Raw genomic sequence first — 21,142 nt, 5'->3', positions numbered from 1 at the left:
TTTTTTCCTTGCGTTATGCGGGCCTCTCACTGTTGTGGCCTCTCCCATTTGCGGAGCACAGGCTCCGGACGCGCAGGCTCAGTGGCCATGGCTCACGGGCCCAGCCGCTCCGCGGCATGTGGGATCTTCCCGAAACGGGGCACGAACCCGCGTCTCCTGCATCGGCAGGTGGACTCTCAAGCACTGCGCCACCAGGGAAGCCCCCTATTCTTAATTTATGAATGGACAACCAAAGATTAGAATTATGCCAAATTATAATTTTTTTAGGTCTGGAGGATAAAATCAAGGAAATATCACAGAACATAAAACAACAACAACACACAAAACCTTAGAAAATATGAGAGAATAAAAGCAAAATGGAGAATCAGTCTTGGAGGTCCAACTTTTCTGGAGCTCCAGAAAAGAGTAAAAATGAAGGCGAGATAATTATATCCACACATAACATCTATTAAGCATATACTATTTGCCAGGTACTTTATGGAACTTTCTAAATGTTTACTCATTCAATTCCCACACCAACCCTATGGCATATAATAGTATAGTAATACTATTAATACTCTCATTTTTCAGATGAGAAAGCAAGCACAGAGTTTAAATAATTTGCCCAAGGCTACACAGCAAATAATTGGTGTTTGAACTTAGTCTGACTCTAGTACCTTAAAAATGACCAGTACTCTACATAGCCTCTAGAAAAATAATAGAAAGATAGTTTCCCAACATAAAGAGCCATTGAAAGGGTCTACTGAGTGTATCTAAGTATGAAGGGAAAAAAGATACACACCTATACATCATTATGAAATTGCAAAACAATAATTATAAAGAGAAGATTCCAGAAGTTTCCACTAAAAGAAAACTAAGTCACCACCTAAGGAATAAGTATATGGACTCAAGCAACATGGATGAAAGAGCACAGTGGAGTTAAATGTCTTCAAAGTTCTCAGGGGAAATCATTTTTAACCTAGAAAAGAGGATTTATTTGACATGTACACTAGAACCTTTTTTTGCCCCAAGTGGCACTGGGCATTGGACCCACTGAGAAAGAAATATAGTCCTAGCACAACATTTGGCTCTTAAGTGAACAAAATTCATGTAATTGTATTCTAAGTGCTACTTACTAGTTAACTTTTAGCGTCATTCTATAGACACAATATGGAAAATTTAAATATGATTACAGATCAGAATTATGTTATCAGCTTTAAGAAGAAAAATAAATATACAGTTGACAGAAGATGGGAAGTAGAAGAGGAGAAGGGTGCTAATATCACTATTTAACATATGAGTCCTCAAGAGAGACTACCCAAAATAGATGAAACACGCAATAGAAGATTAAGGCTGAAGTCAAAGGAGTTAATACAAGTACCAATTTCTCTCTCCAGCCCTGGCTTCTTTCCTGAGCTTCAAGCCTGCATATCCAACCAACTACTTAACATCTCTTCTTGGATAACTAATCTCTTTTTCAAGCTTAACATGGCTAGAATAGAACATTCATTTCGCCCTTCCAAACCTATCCCCCCATCTCAATTAATGTCATTTCTATTCCCCCAGATGCTCAAGTTTTGATACCTAGAAGTCATTCTAAAACTCCCTACCCTCTACAGCCAATCCATCTTGACACCTCTATCTCCAAATTCTATCCCAAATTATCTTACCAATGTAGTGAAGCCACTACTACCCTGCTTCCTTTCTTCCTCCTCCACAATGTTTTCCACACCATCGTCAGACAGATCGTTTAAAAACATGAAGGACATCACTCTACCCCTTTGGAGGCTTTAGCTACTTTGCACTGTTTGTAGAGTAAATTTCAAATTCTTTGCCATGGCCTACATGGTCCTATTTGACCTGCCAAATCTACCTAAGTCTCCTATTGCTCCTGATAGCTTGATATGGGGATTTAGAGAAGGGGCACATAACTCAGACCAAGCAGGTAGAGAATACTCTCTGAAAGTCATGCTTCTTTCAGAACCAATTTATGTCTGTGTACTTGTTACTGTATTTCTATAACTTAATTACATATTATAAATTAAAATCAGAGTAAGAAAAAAAGCAGTTGTTTCTATAAAACATTCAAAGTTGAATACAAAGACTTGCTAAAAGGTTAATCACTAACTTTAAAAATGCTAATTAAGGGGCTTCCCTGGTGGCGCAGTGGTTGAGAGTCCGCCTGCCGATGCAGGGGACACGGGTTCGCAACCCGGTCCGGGAAGAACCCACATGCCGCGGAGCAGCTGGGCCCGTGGGCCATGGCCGCTGGGCCTGCGCGTCCGGGGCTCCGCAGTGGGAGAGGCCACAACAGTGAGAGGCCCGCGCACAGCAAAAAAAAAAAAAAAAAAAAATGCTGTTTAAGCATGCGTAAAATAACTATAAAAGAAGAGCTAGAGTGAATTTTTTAAATCTTGAAAGACACTGTACTCATTTTCCTTCAAATGCATCCTTAAGTTTCCCTTCTGTGTTAAAGAAACAGAAAATGAAAAGGACACATTAGGGGTGTGGTTTGTGCAAGAAATATAAAGTGGAATTCCAACCAACAGACACTTCCTCAAAGAAAATGCCTTTGCACTTGAATAAAATTTTGGTGAATGAACTGGTTAAAGGAAAATAAGTATGGTTTACACAATTGTCTATGATTCTTTGCCTTAACTGACTTTTTTGTTAACTAACCAGTCAGGTCTCAGTACTTTCTCATAAGGAGCAGATGTTTCTTCTCTAGTTCAATAAGGGATGTGGTGGAAGATGAGACAGAGAGATAGGCTTTGTTCTAGGATGATCAGGCAGGGCCCGGCCATTTCATTAGGGAACAACCATAATCAGTGTCTGTAGGTCTGTCAATTTTCCCTTAGAGGAATCCTCCAATCCTCTGCCTGGAGTGGAGGACAGAAAATCTGGGAGTCTCTCAAACAATCTTCAGTTTACATCTTCGACTTGTATCACTTCCCATGCTCCCTGCCTCAGAAGCGTCTAATGCCTCCAATTCCCGAGCCTCATTGGAAGGCTGTGGCATGAATTGGCTTGATTTTCACACCCCCTCCTCCTCCGCAAGCCCTTAGCTTCCAGTTTACTGGACTCTACTCAACTCAATTGCCACTTATCCATCTGCTTTCCAGCTTCCAAATTTGTTAATATCTTTGCTCGCATTTAGTTCTTTTTCCTTAAGGCTTTAAGCCCTTTTAATTTCTTTACTATCATTGCACTATCTTCTTCCTCTCTCTCTCTCTCTGTGTCTGTTCTTTTACTGGTATTTCTCATTGCCAAAATCATTATTATATTCCAGGTCCTACCACTATGCCCAGACTCAACAAATATTTATTGATTAGTTTAATGATAATTACATATTATTCAACAGATTAAAGTCATAATGTAATTTTAATTAATATACACACCACAATATAAACCTGCAATTTATTCATATTTTAGATGGTGTTTGGGTACTAGATGAGAATGATATTTAAAAGAAAATATTTTATGTAACATTTAAAAATATGTATATAAACTAGTCTGTATATGCCAGATTTTTAATGTATATATATGTGTATACATACATGCATATAGACAGAAAATGTGTATATAAACATGCATTAATAGCAAAAGTCATCTCACAGTCATTCTGTTCCATCAGCCCACTTAATTACGCCTGGTTTTTGGCATTTCAGCAATGTCATCTTGTACTGATAATGAAAGTGCCCTTTATGTCTTGTACCACCACACAGTTTCCTGGCTGCCATCCATGGTCAGTTCAACAAACGGCTATGCTCCATCATATCTGAGTCCCTGGAAGAATGAGTGTTCACTTTTGGTTTTATATAATAAAACTTTATAAATTGGAGAAGCTGATCTAATTGGTAAGGGAGATGTTTCATACTTAAATAAAACTTTGGCTGTTTATCAATTACTTGATATTTTAACATTCTTTAAAACTGTGAATTCAGATACGGTGCTAAAAATATTTTTCTAAAATAGGTTTTAGTTTGTGTTGCTTCTTCTGCATCAAGGTATAACATAACAATGATTTCTTGCTACAGTTGTATTCAAGTTTCTCTTTTTCACTGTATTATGAAAATCTGTACTGTTATTTTTACATTAATAATCCATTTATGTAAGATGAAAATAAATACTACTTAGAAGAATGGGGTTTCTAATAGAAAAATAATACTGATGAATGTTTTTTAAGTAGATACAAATGAAAAGTTAAGAAAATTTCTCAAAACAAAAGCTCCTAAATCCATATCAATATGAGGAGCAAGTTGTGTGTTTGAATAAATCCTGGCTTTGTTGATAAAATATAGATGGCTAGACACCAACTTGTTTGGTGTATCCTTGTTTGGAAAATTCCTATTTTAATTAGAAGTTTCCAAGAAACAGAGAGTGGATTTCAAACATTCTTCATAGACTTTGGCTTACTTTTTGTAAGTCTCATCTAACAAGGCTTCTTTTAAGTAATTATTTTGGGTCCGATTTGAATTCTTAAGTAGAGTAACCACTAAGAACTTGAATATCTTCTTTGATATTTTCCCACTTAGATGATCTTCACTATTGTGGGCTTCTTTAAAAATCACATATATTTGCATAAATGAACATGGTAGTTATGTCTACTTTTAATAGGTATAATGTCTGGGTAAGGAACTTCTTTCTATAATAGTTTAGATTACCTTTCTTGCCCCTTTATTAGTCCTCATGAAGATTTTTTTTAAGTTATTATTTTCAATATTCTGGGAGGTTCTAGATCACTATATAAAAGATGATTCATGTTAATTGATTTAATTGGCTTCCTTCTGAAGTCTTTCTGTTTGTTATCTGCATAACAAGTCAGTCCAACATTTAGTTGCTTAAAACAACAATCATTTTATTTGCTCATGATTTGCAGTCTGGGCTGAGCTCAGATGGGCAGTTCTTTGGCCGTTCTTGCTGGTGAGCACTTGAGTGACTGAATTTAGTTGGTAGGTCGTCTGGGAACTGAACTCAGCTGGGACACTGGAATGATTGGGCCTGTCCTTCTCCGTTTGGTCTCTGCATGTGGTTTCTCCAGCAGGGTCGATGGAACTGGCATAGTATTGCTTCTGCCACATCCTATTGGTTGAAGCTAATCACAAGGCCAGTGCACATTCACAAGGGGACTGTGCAAGGATGTGAATACTGGGAGGCCTGATTCTCTGGGGCCACCAATGTAACACCTTACTTCAATGTCTTTAAATTGTCCTTTCCATGAGAGTTTAGGAATGGCCAACTCTTCATTTTTCTTTGTCTGAAAAGCTCTTTAAATTGCCCTCGCTAATAGATGAAAGTATAGCTGGGTATAGAATTCTAGATTCATAGTTACTTAGCTTTTACACTAGGAAGGTATTATTCCATTGTCATCTGGATTCTATTGTTATGTCAGGTCTGAAAGCAGTCCAGTTGTTAATCCTTTGAAGGTAACTTGTTTCAGTAGAAGATTTTTTATGTTCTATGGGGGTCTTTGCATACAGAAAGAGTTATTTATACTTATTTATGGTTAAATTAATATTCTAGTTTTAACATTATAAATTTTAAAATATTTCTTTAAGCCCTTAATTTTTAAATATTGTATAATATTAGAATAGTAAGTTTCACTTGTTCTTTGGTGTTTAATTAACTCAGCTTGAACAAATGAAATACTCCTTAACAATGACTTATTTACAAGCATAGTCAATTAAATTCCATTAATATTTTAAACTGCATTTGGTGATTTAATTATATTCTGTTTTCCTCTTAACACTTTCAATACCTAACAAGAAAAATGGAGAACTTTGGCCATCAAAACTTTCCCAAACAATTAAAAAAGTCTTGTAACAAGAGCTAATAAGACCGATACATTAAAAAAAAATTTTTTAATAAATAAAATAAAATTGAAAAAAAAACTTTCCCAAAACAATTAAAAAATTCTTGTATATCTAATAAATTAAACCTATAAATATAGTAAATACATATATGTCAAACATTTTAATACTCTTTATAAACTTAATCATATTTCCCTAAAACTGTCAACACTAGAAAACTATCAGATCAAATTTTCTTCTGACATATTATATAACAATTTATAGATTTAATTGTATTTGCTTTATCATCTCTACATTTAATCCCAAACCTTCCCAAAATTAAAAGACTTACTGAATATTTATTTTAGAAGAACTGTGTTGGTTGGTAGAATACTGGTTTTGAATATTAGTAAGGTGTTAAAGTATTTGTTTTGAAAAAAAGTTACCCTGTGACCAATCTTTATTTGTTACCCTATATGAAAAATATGCAATATACTATTTGTATTAAATCTAGTTTATGGCGAGGTATTTTTGTTATCATTACAGAGGGCTTTTAATGATGACAGAGATTTTGCTCTATGCATTTCTCTCACTAAGACAAAGTGAGAGAATTTAATTCATCATACTTTAAGTTTTCCTTATAGGATATGACCTGTGTTGTCCAAGGATAGGTTCCTGTGTGGGAAATTGCTGGCATTGGATTCTAAGCAGGTAGGAGGCATAAAAGTTTCTAGTTTGGGTCAGCTCCTTGTTTGCCCCAACTATTATTGCCATTAAGGGCAGCTGCCCTGTTAAACAATTGCCCTTGATTGTTTTTGACAAATGCCTTTGGGGGAAAGGCTATTTACACTAAGAGAGGCTGAGTCATTGTCTATAAAGACAAGCCATAGGAATGGAGTTTCCAAAGAACTGCCAGCCAGGTTAAATAACAATTCTTTGAGTTCATGTCTGTGGGAAGTTCCAAAGCCAGTGGTTCTTTCCAGTGGCTGCTAAGCTTCTTGCTGATCTTCACCATAAATTCAGGGCTGTTAGTTTCCAAGGCTTATGACAAGGTGGGGACAGGGGCATGAAAACTGGGCCAAAGGCCTGCTTTTATTACAGAGACTAAGCCATTTTTCTTGAATAAATGCTTCTCAGATTTTTGCAAGCCTTTGGTTAATTTCCAAAGTTCTGAAAAAGTTGATTTTGATTATTTTTGCCAATGTTCTTATTGCTTTTATGGAGAAGCAGTTTTTTTGGAGGTTTTAAGTCTGCCATTCCCACTGATGTCCTATCCCTTTTAGTTTTCATGCTACAAATATTTTTTCCCAACCTATCATCTCTGTTAACTTTGCTCATGGTGTACAGAAATAAATTTTGATGTAATCAAATTTATTAAGTTTTCACCTATGGTTTGTGCACTGGGTGTTTATGATGAGTTTTCCTACCCTTAGGTCACAAAAATATTCTCCTACATTTTTCTCTCTTGGTTTTATCATTTTACCTTCCATAATTACATATTTAACTCTATAGCCCAGCTTTAATGTGCAGTATTAAATAGGGAACCTATTCCATTTTTCTCCATGCAGTGAACAAGTTTTCTGGATACCATCTACTAAACAATCTACACTTCCGTCATTAACTTGGGAGACCTCCTTAACTGTATGTTAGGGTTCCCTATATGAATAAGTCTGTCTCTGAACTCTCTGTTACATTCCTTAGGTTAATTTTCAGTCCTTGGATCATTACTAAAATGTTTTAATGATATAGATTTTTAGCTTGTCTTAATATCTGATAGGGAAATTCCTCATTCTTTGCTCTTCCTTTTCACAGTTAAGCTCTTTATTTATGGACCTTTATTTTTCCATTTCAATTTTGGAATTTATGACATTTCTCAAAATATCCAGCTAGAACTTTGATTGGGTTGTGTTGACATTATAGATTAATTTAGGAAAAACTGTCACCTTTACAGTAACATACTATCCCGTCCTATCTAAGGGAATGGAAAGTCTATTCAGCTCAGTTTTTGTCTTTGAGTTAAAAAATTTTCTCTGTAGAGGTCTTGTGAAGTCTTACTTTCTAGAAACTTTATACTGTATAGTTTTATTCCTACAGGGACTGTATCTTATTTTTCCCTTTGTTTTCTAGTAGGTTATTTTTTATTATAGCAAAATGCTTTTGATTTTTGTACACTTATCTGCTTGCCTTGCTACACCCTTATTCTCATTATTGATTCTAGAGGTTTTTCTATTCAGGTAATTATATTACCTACAAATAATGACAGCTTTTTCTTTTCCTTTGCAATCATTATACTACTTTTTTCATTTTTTATAATATTCACCAGAATCGCCATTAATATGCTAAACAGTAGAATTTTAGTTCTGAGTTATTATAGGTGTAATACTTATTTTTCTGTTCTTTAGTCATTGTCTTTTTAAGGAGGCAAAACGTTTTGTTATTTTCTTCCATATACCTTAGGCGCCCTCCTTGATTTATTTCTATTATTTGAGTACTTCCTCTAGAAATTTTTTGAAGTGGTCTGTTTATGGGGAAATATTCTGAGGCCTTCTTTGCCTCCCAATATATTTAAATTTTGGCTTCATGGTTAAATGACAGTTTGGATGGATATTAAAATTCCAGGCTTAAAGTTTTTTTCCCTTTAATATTTAAAAAATATTAATAAGTTATTATGTGTCCAATGTTGTCAAATTTGATATAAATCTGCTTCTTACTCCTTTGTAGGTAATCTACCTCTCCTCTTTGAAACATTTAGAATTTTTTCTTTGTCTCAGATGACCTTAAATTTCTCTACAAAGTGTCTTACATGTGAGTTATTTCTTATCTATCATGCAGGACTGGGAGGAGAGTGAGCCAAGTGAGAGGTCTAGGGTGCAAACTGTAAGGAGGCACTCACTCCCAGGATCATGCAAGTGCCTCCTTACATTTTGCATCCCATGAGCCTCACCTGCCTCACCTTACTCCTGGCCCTGCTACCTGTTTGGTAATCTGTGAGCCCTTTCAATGTGAGGTCTTTGGGCTTTCTTTAATTCTTATGTATTTATCACCCTTACTTCTTTAAACACTTCCTTTTCTCTGTTTCTTCTTCTAGGTTTCCTGGATTCTAGTGTTGGTATTTCTACCATCAATGTTTCTTAGCTTTTCTATCTTTATTTCTTTATCCTTTCCAGATTCTTTCTGGGGAAGCTTCTCAGTCTGATTTTCTAGTTCATAAATCTTATTTTTACCTCACCATTTCTACCTCAACTATTATATTTTTATTTCTAATATGTTACATGATTCTTTTTTATGACCTCTTATTGTTGCTTTATACTAAGAATACCTCCTGTACCTTTGAGTATATTTGTTATGCTTATTTTATTCTTGGTACATAGGTTCTAATAATTCTGCTTCACATAGTGTACGTTTTAAATCTTATTGCCTTTCTTTTACAGTGTCTCTCTAGTTTATCTTAGGTCATATTCCCCAAGGGGAATTATCAGCCCTGTGTGGGCAAAGGCTAAAGACCAGGGTCTGGCTTGTGTACCTCTCAATGAATTTAAGGAAAAAAGATGAAGGTCAGGCTGGAGAGGGTCAGGCCTGACAAAACCAGTTTTGACCATCTCCATTTGTTGTCCCTATTTGAGAACAATCCTCTACTCAGGGCTCCACTCCTTTCCCCTTTACACTCCTAAAAAGAGGCATCACGGAGAGAAGGCAATCTCTTGATGTTTTTAATCCACCAGCACTGACAGTTGCTCTGGGAGTGCTGGAGAAGGAAATGCCCAAGGGGCTGCATGCATCCATTTTCATCAGCTCCTTATCCTGGAGGGATTTCTGTGCTGCTCCAGTGTTACTAAGGTGACAACACATGGCTAGACGGTTACTGCCAGTTTCTGCCGCCCTGAGGCAAACAGTGATCTTCCCAAAGTAATGTGGGAGAAAGTCAAGAGCAGATTTTAAAAGCTCTCCCAACCTATTCTCTACTGTCTACATCTGATCTCCCTACCCTCCAGCCCAAGCTGCCACCAACCCTTCACAGCAGTTTACTAAACCCTTTGGTTTTCTCCCAGCATTTTGATAGTTCATCACATTCATGCTTCTCCTCTTCCACGGTCTCCCTTTTGTCAGGATGCAAAAGAGCTTGCCCCTTGCCTAACTTAGAAGTCCCTTTCTAATTTGACCCAGCATTCTAGAGACTTTATAAACATTGTCTTTAATCCTCACAGCTCTGAAAGCAAATTATTATTATTCCCATTTTAGGGAGAAGAAATTGAATCTCATTGAAGTTAAGTGATTTGTCCAAAGTGACACAACTAGGAAATGCAGTAGAGCTGGAATCTGAAAGCATGTCTATCTTATCCCAAAGCCCATGCTTTGGATACTCCATTAAGCCCACCTGATTAATGCCTAAATTTAGAGCTGCTTCATTTTATTCAGAGTTATCAGACTATGTTCCTGGAAACACTAACATTCTGCGAGCCAGACCATGGCGTTCACCCCAAAACTGATAGTCTTTTCTGACTTGGTGGAAAAATATAACTTATGGTTAGAATTTCTCAACGTAATAGTTGCCCACAAATTTATGTTAAATCTTTGGCACCTGCTCTCTTTTGTGTGCTAGCAAATCCTAAAAGAAAGGTAATGATTAAGTAGAAAATGAGTTTTCAGTATCTGATCTCAATTAGAAATCAAGGAAATGTTATCAATTAGCATTTTCCCCTGCTAGCTAGAAAAGACTGCCACCTCACATTATGTAATATATAAATATTGGAATAATTATCATTCTAGCTAGTAAAATTAGTTTATATCAATGTCTGAATATTGAATTAAATTCATGAATGCTTAATAAATGTGAATTTACTAACATATTTTTCCTTCTTATATATCCTCCCTAATTTTAAAGTCATGGATTTTCAAATTTAAATTTTATTTTTTAATAGTTAATACGGGCATACAGTACAAAATTCAAATGGTACGATAGGGCAAAGAGTGAGAGTGAATCCACCCTTCTCCACCTCTGTCCTCCAGCCAGCTAATTCTCTCCCCCTGCAACAACCACTCTTATCACTTTCTTGTTATCACTCCACAGATATGGTAGGTGTACATATTATCTTATGTACATATTTTTCTATAAAAGGGAGAAATTTTTAATTTTTTCCTTGACAGAATTTTATGTCACTAAACTGGGTGTTACTCTGACTCCTTACATAACATTGTGTGCTAAAGGCAAAACTAAAGTGAGTTTTTAAATTTATTAAAAATTTTAAACATAGAGAAACCAATATAATGAACCCCTATATAGCTATTACACAGATTGAAAGATTATTTTAAAGTGATTTTTAAAGAATTTAATACTCTCACAAATTTTCAGAGCCTTTGTCAATGGGAAATGAAAAGAATTGTGTGTTCAAGTGCAGTAGCCCTGGAATCTTCCAGTTCATTTGTCAGTGCTAGCAGGGAGCACCTTACACATAAATTTCTCAAAGCCTTTGCAGTAGTAAAAATAAGTTGACAAATAAATTGTACTTATGCTTTTCCTAACACTTTGGTTGGTATATGTGCAAGAAGCAGATCTAAGAGTTGATTTTTAAAAGCCATTATTACATTATTATTAGTTTTTAAAATTACTAGCAATTCCACCTGTGGGGCTAATTTGGTTGTTTTGATTTGGTTCTTTTCATGGAGAAAGAATGATGAATCTATTATTGTATTATTTAGATGTGTTTAGGTAACCTTTCATACTTAAAAGAATTTAGTTTCATTAACATTTTTGATAAAGCAAAAATATTATAAATACTGATTACATTTCCATATACAAATCTTTTATCCTGACTTCACAAAATCTCTTTTTTCCCCTTAGTTCCACTTGCCTCTCCTGATGCATCAGCAGAACTCCAAAAGAATTTTATAGAACGCATCTCTTTTTCACATCAATATGATGCCAGGAAAACACCCAATGAGCCCATCAGGGGAAAGGTGAGTCAGTATTTAGAATCAATTACTTAATACTTTATGATGGGATAGATTTATGGTAGAACTCTAAGCCTTTCAAGTCATAATCATATTTCTCAAAGTTGATTTAAACAAACTAACATGGTTATTAGGAGGATAAAATCTTAACCACATGTCATAGTCAAAACTAAAGAATGATGTCATAATTTTGGATCAGTCTTTGGAATTTGGTCCAAATTATTAAAATCATTCACTTAAGGTAATATCAAAGCAACTTGCTAAAGTTTTTGATATGCTTATGTATGTGTGTGGCAGGGGGATGCATATAAGTTTTATAAATTGAACAGTAATGTAATAGTCAATTGCTGGATTTTTTCCCAACTACAGATGTTTGTTTTCATATTTCACCACAGCTAATAATAATAACATTTCACAACAACTATTAGCTGTTGGAAGTAATAGACGTTTATGATGCAATCATAAATCCTTAGGTCTATGAACTGCAGTTTCTATCGTATCCATAGCAACCTGCAGAGCAAGAACTGAAATTGGATATGAATAGTCTCATACAATTCAAATGACAGAAAAATTGAGAATGGGAGATAATGAGATGCCGCTCCTTTGACTTTCTGTTTTTCCCTTCCTGTTCATTTTCTGGTGCACCCTTGTTCATAATTTGTTTAAATGGTTCACCAATAATTAAAACGCTTCCGTCTTCAGTTTTGAACTAAGGTGACAGCCAATGAAGAGGCAGAGAAATAAGTGCCTGCTTCAATCAGGACTTGAGCTAATACATGAACTCAGGTCACAGCTGCATCTTCCAGCAACTTGTGTGCCCTGGTTAATGGCAACTTTGTTTTCCTTTCCAGCGACATGGAGTTTTTGTGCAGACAGAGATAAAACCAGGGAGTAGGCCAACAGTTCCTAAGAGAACAGAGGTATTACTGAATGCTCCAGGGTCATGCTCATCAGAACAGTCCAAAAAAACAGAGAAAGGAAACTCAGCGGAAAGCAAAATGATCTCACCCGGTCTCTGCCGACAAAATTCCCAGGAGTTGTTAGAGACTAAAACTCACTTATCAGAAACAGACGTCAGAGAGGCAGCCAACACATGTCCCAGAAGTCTTGAGAGAAGGGAGAAGACTGCAGACGTCTTTCAAATAACTGCAGTAAAAGCTCTTCTCACCAGGCATGATTCTTTAAGTCCACCAATAAAAAGTCAGGATAAATCAGGATAAACTACCTTCTTCAAATAAAAACATAGTCCTTAGAATGTAGACGATTTCAGAATCATCATACAGGCCCTCACATTTGCTTTTTCTGTTATCAATAACCTCAAAAATGACAACTTACGTAAATGGGAAAATGAAAAAAGGTAATAAAGTACACCAAAAATTTAAGTGTGGTCTCCAGTGAGTGATGGATATGAGACATATTTCTATGTTAGACTGTTTCTAGCCATGGCTCTAGAATCAAACTGGGGCTGGAATTTTGGCTTCACCACATATAGGCTGTGTGACTTTGGGTAAATTACTTAACCTCTCGAGTTCAGTTTCCTCATCTGTAAAATTAGGATAATAGTAACTTCATAAGGATATTGAGCATGAGATCATACACATTGATCAGTGATCAATGTAATCACATTATCACTATTACTATAATTAAAATTTCAATTTAAGGATAACATTCTCCTATAACCTTGAATTCTCCTTATTCTAAAACTTTGAACCCTTCTATATACAATTAAGAGTGTAAAAACTAAAAACCTTTCTCCCAGTACAAGATACACACACACACACCCACACACACATTTTTTTTTTTCTTTTTTTTTTTTCTGTACGCAGGCCTCTCACTGTTGTGGCCTCTCCCGCCGCGGAGCACAGGCTCCGGACGCGCAGGCTCAGCAGCCATGGCTCATGGGCCCAGCCGCCCTGTGGCATGTGGGATCTTCCCGGACCGGGGCACAAACCCGTGTCCCCTGCATCGGCAGGCAGACTCTCAACCACTGCACCACCAGGGAAGCCCCCCACACACACTTTTAATTGACAGGCATGAGTACACAGAATATCAAAATATTTCTTAAATTGATTTCTATTTTATTTAAATTAATTAAATTAATTAAATTCTAGCACTAACTAGCACTAACTCAACCTTTGCTTTTTGGCAGAGTTTGGTATGGATAATTCTACCAGTTATTCTATTTGGTACATTTTGGTGTGCCAAAATGTATCTACTATAAGCTGTGTTATGTTGCACACAAGTGGAAGTAGGTGAAGTATTCCTCTGCTGCCCAAAGAGTATTTACATGCCCAACAAATTTCCATGGGAACATATCCATTGTACACTATTATCTGTAGTACTGGTAAGACTACAGGTGTATCTTTATTCCTCCACTAAAGACATTTTAACAGACTGCAAACAAATGAATGCCATTATTAAATATTTGTGTATTGGGAACTTCTGGTTCTTACAACATGGCAGATTAAGGCGAATAGTGAACCCCTTTCATTACAAACACCTTGAAATGCTGAATAAAATGAAACAATAAATAAACATGCAGCCCAGCTCACAAAACAGGGAAACCCTCATGTTTCAAAATAAAGAACTTGCTTATTTTATGTATCAATATATATCTTGAAGATCTTTCCTTGTCAACACATGTAGACTACCTCATTATTTTAACAGCAGCATAGTCTTCCATTGTATAGATATACTATATAACTGGAGCAATAACACAAGCTTTGATGTGAGTGGGGGAAGGGAATGGAGGTTGCTAGCAGATCTGGAGAGAGGTCTTACAGGCTAGGGACTTGAAAAAATATTTTTTAAAAAGTGTACACTATTTTAAAAAAAAGACTGTGAACTTGAATTTTAATTCACATTGGAACAGAGATGGAAATTTATGGCCTCCAAATTAGAGAGATGGCATTGAAACCTGCATAAAGCTAGAACTTTGGAATAGCTGCTATCTTGGTACAAGGCAGACTAGAAGAACTGCACTCACTTAACTGTTAGCAAGAAAGTTTGCCTCTGCCTAGAGCTATAGATAATGAATAAATCTGTGAGAAAGTAAAACCTCAAGCTTGCACCACATTCCAGTTTGAAACATGAGTTTACATGCAGGTCATCTCATATGACAGAAAATTAACATAAAAAATAATCCTGCTGGGGATACCACTGAGGTGCCTGACAAAAGCAAATGCAACACACACCCCCACCCCCGGAAAGATATTTCCACAATCCACAGAAGAAACAGTCCCTGATAAAGGCAAGGTTACAAACAAAAACTACAAATCACACAAATAAGAAAATCAGACTGAGCAAGAGTACAACAGTACAACAAAGAGAATGATTAAAACCTCACAACTGGAGAGAAAAGAATTAAAATACTTTGAGTTTGAAGATTCTCAACTTTCTTCCATTCTGGAAATTTTTATCCTGTAGCTTTTTCTGTTATTTCCATCCCCTCCATTCTCTCTCTTTCCTTCTGGGACAGCTACTAACAGAATGAACACTTGGATCTATCATCTAGGTCTTTTAACTTTTCTCTCATTATCCTTCTCATCGTACTTTACCACTAAGTAATGCAAGAATCCCTTGGCACTAACTTTCTACTAACTAATTTGCTTTTCAGCCATGTCCATTGTTATGCTAGGTCATCTACTGAAATTTTAAATTTCTGACTGTATTTTTAATTTCCAAGATCTATACATGCTTCCTTAATACATAAGACTCTCCCTATATTATGGATACAAAAGCTGCTCGTATCTCTCTTAGCATATTGTACTTATGCTTAAAGTCTTTTGTTCACTTTCTTAATTTTTGTTTGTTTAGTGTGATGACTCACTTTCTTGGTATTGTACTTTTTCTCAAATGTTTGGTGACTCTTTTTTTTTTCTTTTTTTGCAGCATGCGGGCCTCTCACTGTTGTGGCCTCTCCCGTTGCAGAGCACAGGCTCCGGATGCGCAGGCTCAGTGGCCATGGCTCACGGGCTCAGCCGCTCCACGGCATGTGGGATCTTCCCGGACCGGGGCACGAACCCGTGTCTCCTGCATCGGCAGGTGGACTCTCAACCACTGCGCCACCAGGGAAGCCCGTGGTGACTCTTAATTGTGCAGTCTTATGCATGATATTTCCAAATCCCTATCAGTATAAGCTGTTTCTGTCTACTGTAGCCTGACTTTGGAACAGGGCTGGGATATGCAGTCAGATAGTACCTGAGCATGATTTGTTTGATGGGCTCTTTGATCCCCCTGGGGGTTAGTAGCTACTTAAGCATCACCTGCTTTTCTAGCTACAGTGTATGATTCAGTTCATACCACAGCTGCCCGTTTCTTAGCACACAGAAGAGGGGATAACTAATTTGCTGCTCCACATTCAGTTCCCTAATTTTCCAAATTGATAAATGTACCAGGGCCCTTTCCCCTTCTTAATATTCACTGACTCTAAGCTTGTAATTCTATCAGACTTAACTCCCCAGCAGTTACCTCCACACGGGTTGGACTTTTGTTTCATTTATTTTCGTTTTCCAAATATTTGTTCTTGGTGATATCTTTCAGAATTTATTTTAAAAGTATTTCTTCTGATAGGAAGTTTCTCTGTTTTCCAATGCTATTAAACTGTATTTTATTATCTATATCTATTTACCTGTATTTTTATGAGATTTAATACAGAGTAAATGGTAGAGGTGTATGATCAGTCTGCCATCTCGAGTCAGTCTTTCATTTTCTTTTAAGTAAATTATTTGCAAACTTAGTACTATAACCATTAGTAAATCACAGATACTCTGCAATAGACATCATAGTCGACTGATAATCATGGAGGATTGATACAATCCTTCTGTCTTAGAGAATATGTTTTAGTGAGACAAGGAGGGTTTGGAGCCAGTTAGTGGAGTACTGCTAGGTTGGTAGTTCTCAACATTTTCAAATATGAGGACATCTTTTCTGCATTAAATAAAGAGTTTATGTTTCCCCACAGAATATTAATTGAACTTTCAGTATCCATTGTTTGAGAAAACACATAATAACAAAATGAAATGATGACTTCCAGGTTCAAGTCTCTGTTTTTTAACTGCTAAGAGTCTATCTCTCCATGATGAATTCCATAGTCTATTAAAGTTATAACTGCCTGTCAGTACAAATGCTGCTCTTAAATTTCACAAGAAAATTTGAATGTTTCCAAGTAGTTCCCTTATTAGGTATTTTCATAGAATGATAGCATTTACCAGGATACAGGTTTTTTTTTTTTTTTCAGTTTACCAAACCAAACCAAAAATCCCGTAATACTTCATATAGCATTTGAAAACTATCTTAATGAATGTGTTAATGGTTTTCAACCCTTGACATTGCTATTAATAATACTGTAAATTTGTATGATGTGTTTTAAGTTTTAAAGCATTTTCAAACTTAGACCTAGAGATTATCATACCAAGTAAAGGAAGCCAGCCAAAGACAAATATTATATGATATCACTTACATGTGGACTCTAAAAAAAAAGCTACAAATGACCTTATTTACAAAACAGAAACAGACTTGCAGACATAGAAAACAAACTTATGGTTACCAAAGGGGAAAAGGTAGGTGAGGGATAAATTAGGAGTTTGGGATTAACATATACATACTACTATAAAATAAATAACTAAGATGGACCTACTGTATAGCACAGGGAACTAGCCTCAATATTTTGTAATAAACTATAAGGGAAAATAATATGAAAAAAAATACATATATATCTGAATCACTTTGCTGTACACCAGAAACTAACACAACATTGCAAATCAACTATACTTCAATTAAAAAATAAAGCATTTTCAAATCCATTATCTCATTTGATCCTTACAATAACCATATGAAGCAGGGCAAATAATAATATGCCAATTTTATGGCTAATCATAAGCTCAGAGAACCTAAGCAATTTCCTCAAGTTTGCAATTAGCAGGCAACAAAGCCAGGACCTGAACCAACTGAACCAACTCAATGCTCTATCCATTAATTCCTAAATGTCAACCCACAGGGCAATGCTGGCCCATTACAAATGAATAAACAAGGTTAGTATACTGAAGCAAATAATTTCAATACTTTTATTGAGAGATTTTTATTCTTCTGCTTTGGGGGATTTAAAATTCTTTTTGCCAGACTTTTTATCAGACTTTTTATCTTTTTATCACTATGACAGACTAAGTTGATGTGGAAAGCACTCATCACTCCTTACACAGATAAATGCTCAATAAAATATAATAAAAACATTTGAAATTTGCAACTAAGCACTAAACTAAGAAATTAAAATCCTCAAATACCAGAAATGAAGAGAACACTAAAAAGTGGTGAGCAAGAGGTGAGGCTAAACAGGCAACTGGAGAAGTGGAATCAGAAGTTGACTTAGGGGCTGAGATTTTAATATCTAAGCTGAAAGAGGAGTTGAGGTTCCAAGTGCAATGGCGTTGGAGCTGAGCATAGAGGTAGGATCCCAAAAGAGCTTTGCTGATGTGAAAAGGACTCTAGAATATCTGCTCCCATTAGCCTTAGAATTAGGGGGGAATGCAGACTGATTACCACCACATGACATACCTCCCAAACTGAGCTGTCCACAAGAGTGGGGGCCAAATGTGCATTCATGAATAGTGCAGGAAACCCAAGCTGAGGTAGCAACAGAAAAGCTGGCTTGAACCAGGGAAACCTGAAGACTGCTGGTAGAGACAAATACAAAACTGTTCCATAATAACCTCTGCAATCCTGGACACATGAGACACCATGGAAAGAAATACCCAAGATGAGATAAAAATACACACACACACATATATACACCTACATACATATATATTTGCATGTATATGTATATAAATATAGAAATATCTCTTCTGTGGGTTAGTAGAATTCATCCCCCAAGAATTACAGACAGTAGAGCAAAGAGACTATGAAGTAAGTATGCTTAAATGATTTTGAGACATAAAAGAATGAAAAAAACAGAAGAGCACAAGAAAATAACAGGCATATTTCAGGGAAAAAAGTTATAGAAATTCTAAAGATAAAAAATATATCATTTTTTGCAGCAGTGTGGATGGACTCAGAGAATATCATGCTTAGTGAAATAAGTCAGACAAAGGCGAACACTTTATGATATCACTTATATGTGGAATTTTAAAAAATACTGCAAGTGAATGTATATGGCAAAACAGAAACAGACTCGCAGATACCAAAAACAAGTAGTTGTTACCAGAGGAGAGGGAAGGGGGGAGGGGCAAATTAGGGGTATGGGACTAAGAGATACAAACTACTATGTACAAAATAGATAAACAAGAAGGATACATTGCATAGCACAGGAAACTATAGCCATTATCTTGTAATAACTTTTAATGGAGTATGATCTGTAAAAATACTGAATCACTATGCTTAATTAATTAATATAATATGGTATATAATATGGTAAATTAATATAATTAATATAATATGGTAAATCAACTATACTTCAATAAAAATGTATAATTTTTAAAAAGCTTAACTCAGTAGACTAAACATAGCTTAAAAGAACATCAGTAAATTGGAAGATAGAGCTGAAGAAGTCTCACAGAATATAACACAAAAAGATAAAAATACATTAAAAAGAAAGAGGCAAAGAGAATAGAATATTACTAAGAGTTCCGAAGGACATAATAGAGGGAATACAAGAGAAATTTGCAACCCAAAAAATGGCTATGATAGAGACTACTACTTGTTTCCAGTAACCAATCTCCCTCTCTGCCTTATTCATAGAATCACCCATTTTTAGCTGGGAATTTAGCTGCCCAGACAAAAGACAATATTTCCCAGCTTCCCTTGTATCTGGATTGACAATATGACTATGTTCTGAGATGTAAAAACAGCAGAAACAACTTCCAGAAATGTACTTAGAGGGAGGAGGTAGGCCCTTCTCTGTACTTTTTCCTTCCTAGTAACTGGAATGCAGATGTTATGGTTTAAGTTCGAGCAGAGAATCTCCTTGCTGAGAACGGTGGAACAATAAAATAGAAGGGTCCCTGAGTCCCTGACATCATCAAACACCACTTGGAAGGCCTAGTTTACATGAAAAAGAAACTTCTGTCTTGTGTAAATCACTCTGATTTAGAGTTTTTCTGGTTTTTGTTTGTTTGTTTTTATCACTTGCAGCAGAATCTTATCCTAATTTACACAATAACTGATAATTTTGTAGGACTGAAGAAAGATGTGAGTCTTCAATTTGAAGGAGCAAAAAATTTTGAGCTAGAAAAATGAAGTTAAATTCACACATGAACACATAATAGTGAAAGCACAAAATATCAAGTGTAAAGAGAAAAAGCTTTAAAGCAAGTAGAGAAAAGAGATTCTTGCCTATAAAGGAAAGGCAATCCACAACTATAGATGTAAGAAGATAGTGGAGTAATATCTTGAAAATACTGAAGGAAATAATGGTCAACATAGAATCCCATGCTTAACTAAACTGTAATTCAAGAGTGAGGACAAAACATGGACATTTTTGACATATACAGATTAATAATAATAGCAAGTGCTATATAATACAGTTTTACAAGGCACTGTACTAAGTAAATGCTTTATATGTTTTTACTCAGTAATCCCCACAGCAACACTTTGAGATATTATTAATATTACCTTATTAGAGATGATGAAACTAATATACAGGGAGGTTCAGTAACTTGCCCAAGGTCATACAGCTAGTGAGTGGCCAAATGGGGATTCAAGCACAGGCATTCTGCCCCAGATTCCATGGTTTTAATCACTTACAGTAATGCAGTTTGTTCCTCAGAGACCTTCACTGAAATTACTACTAAAAGACATATTGAACCTGGACAGAAAAAGTAGGATGTAAGCAGAAAAATAAGACAAATCAGTAAATCATATTGATTAACTCATATATTAACTACAAAAATATTCTTTTGTAAAATAATTCTGATACTGGATTCTGTGGGATTTTTTTTCCTTGTAGTGTCTTTACTTGTCAAAAGAAAATATTTGACAACTCTATGTTAGTTCTCCCAAAAAAAACTTTGGGAATTTTCCTAGTCTGTGAAATCACAAAGTCTGGAAACTATTGGCTTAATCTATTGTGCAACAAAGGTTTGTTTCTTTAAAAAGCAAATTATCCAAGTTAATTACTAATGTGTTATATAACAAATATATTTACTGGTAAGAGGATATTTTGCTGAGTATTTGAATTCATGCTGTAAGGAGGACAGGCTACATGTAACCATTAGAGAGAATCACTGTTCTCTTAGAGACACAGCTCAGCAAAGGGCATGCTATAAATCAAAATGTAAAAGAGGGGGAAAAAAGCCCTTTCCACCACAGAAATTCATTGCTAACTTAGTAAGATTTATGGAGAGAATGCTTTTGGTTGATAAATTATCTCAAGATGATCTATAATATTTCAGCCAGGAAGGCAGAGGCCAGTGCTGTTATATGCCCAACAA

General features: G+C 35.7%; 1 protein-coding gene across 1 annotated transcript in view; it reads left to right on the top strand.

Annotated features, from left to right (window-relative positions):
- The window catches only part of CIMIP6 (ciliary microtubule inner protein 6), a 25,505-nt gene extending 12,529 nt beyond the window's left edge, over positions 1-12,976 (top strand). Inside the window, 2 exon segments of the mRNA XM_007465685.1 lie at positions 11,608-11,723; positions 12,569-12,976. Of these exon segments, the coding sequence (XP_007465747.1) occupies positions 11,608-11,723; positions 12,569-12,937 (485 nt within the window). The 3' untranslated portion in view covers positions 12,938-12,976.
- The last annotated feature ends 8,166 nt before the right edge of the window (positions 12,977-21,142 follow it).

This window comes from Lipotes vexillifer, unplaced genomic scaffold, assembly GCF_000442215.2.
Source record: "Lipotes vexillifer unplaced genomic scaffold, Lipotes_vexillifer_v1.1 scaffold77, whole genome shotgun sequence".
Lineage (NCBI taxonomy): Eukaryota > Metazoa > Chordata > Mammalia > Artiodactyla > Lipotidae > Lipotes > Lipotes vexillifer.
The sequence above is the reverse complement of the archived record's forward strand: the minus strand, read 5'-3'. Positions and strand labels throughout refer to the sequence as shown.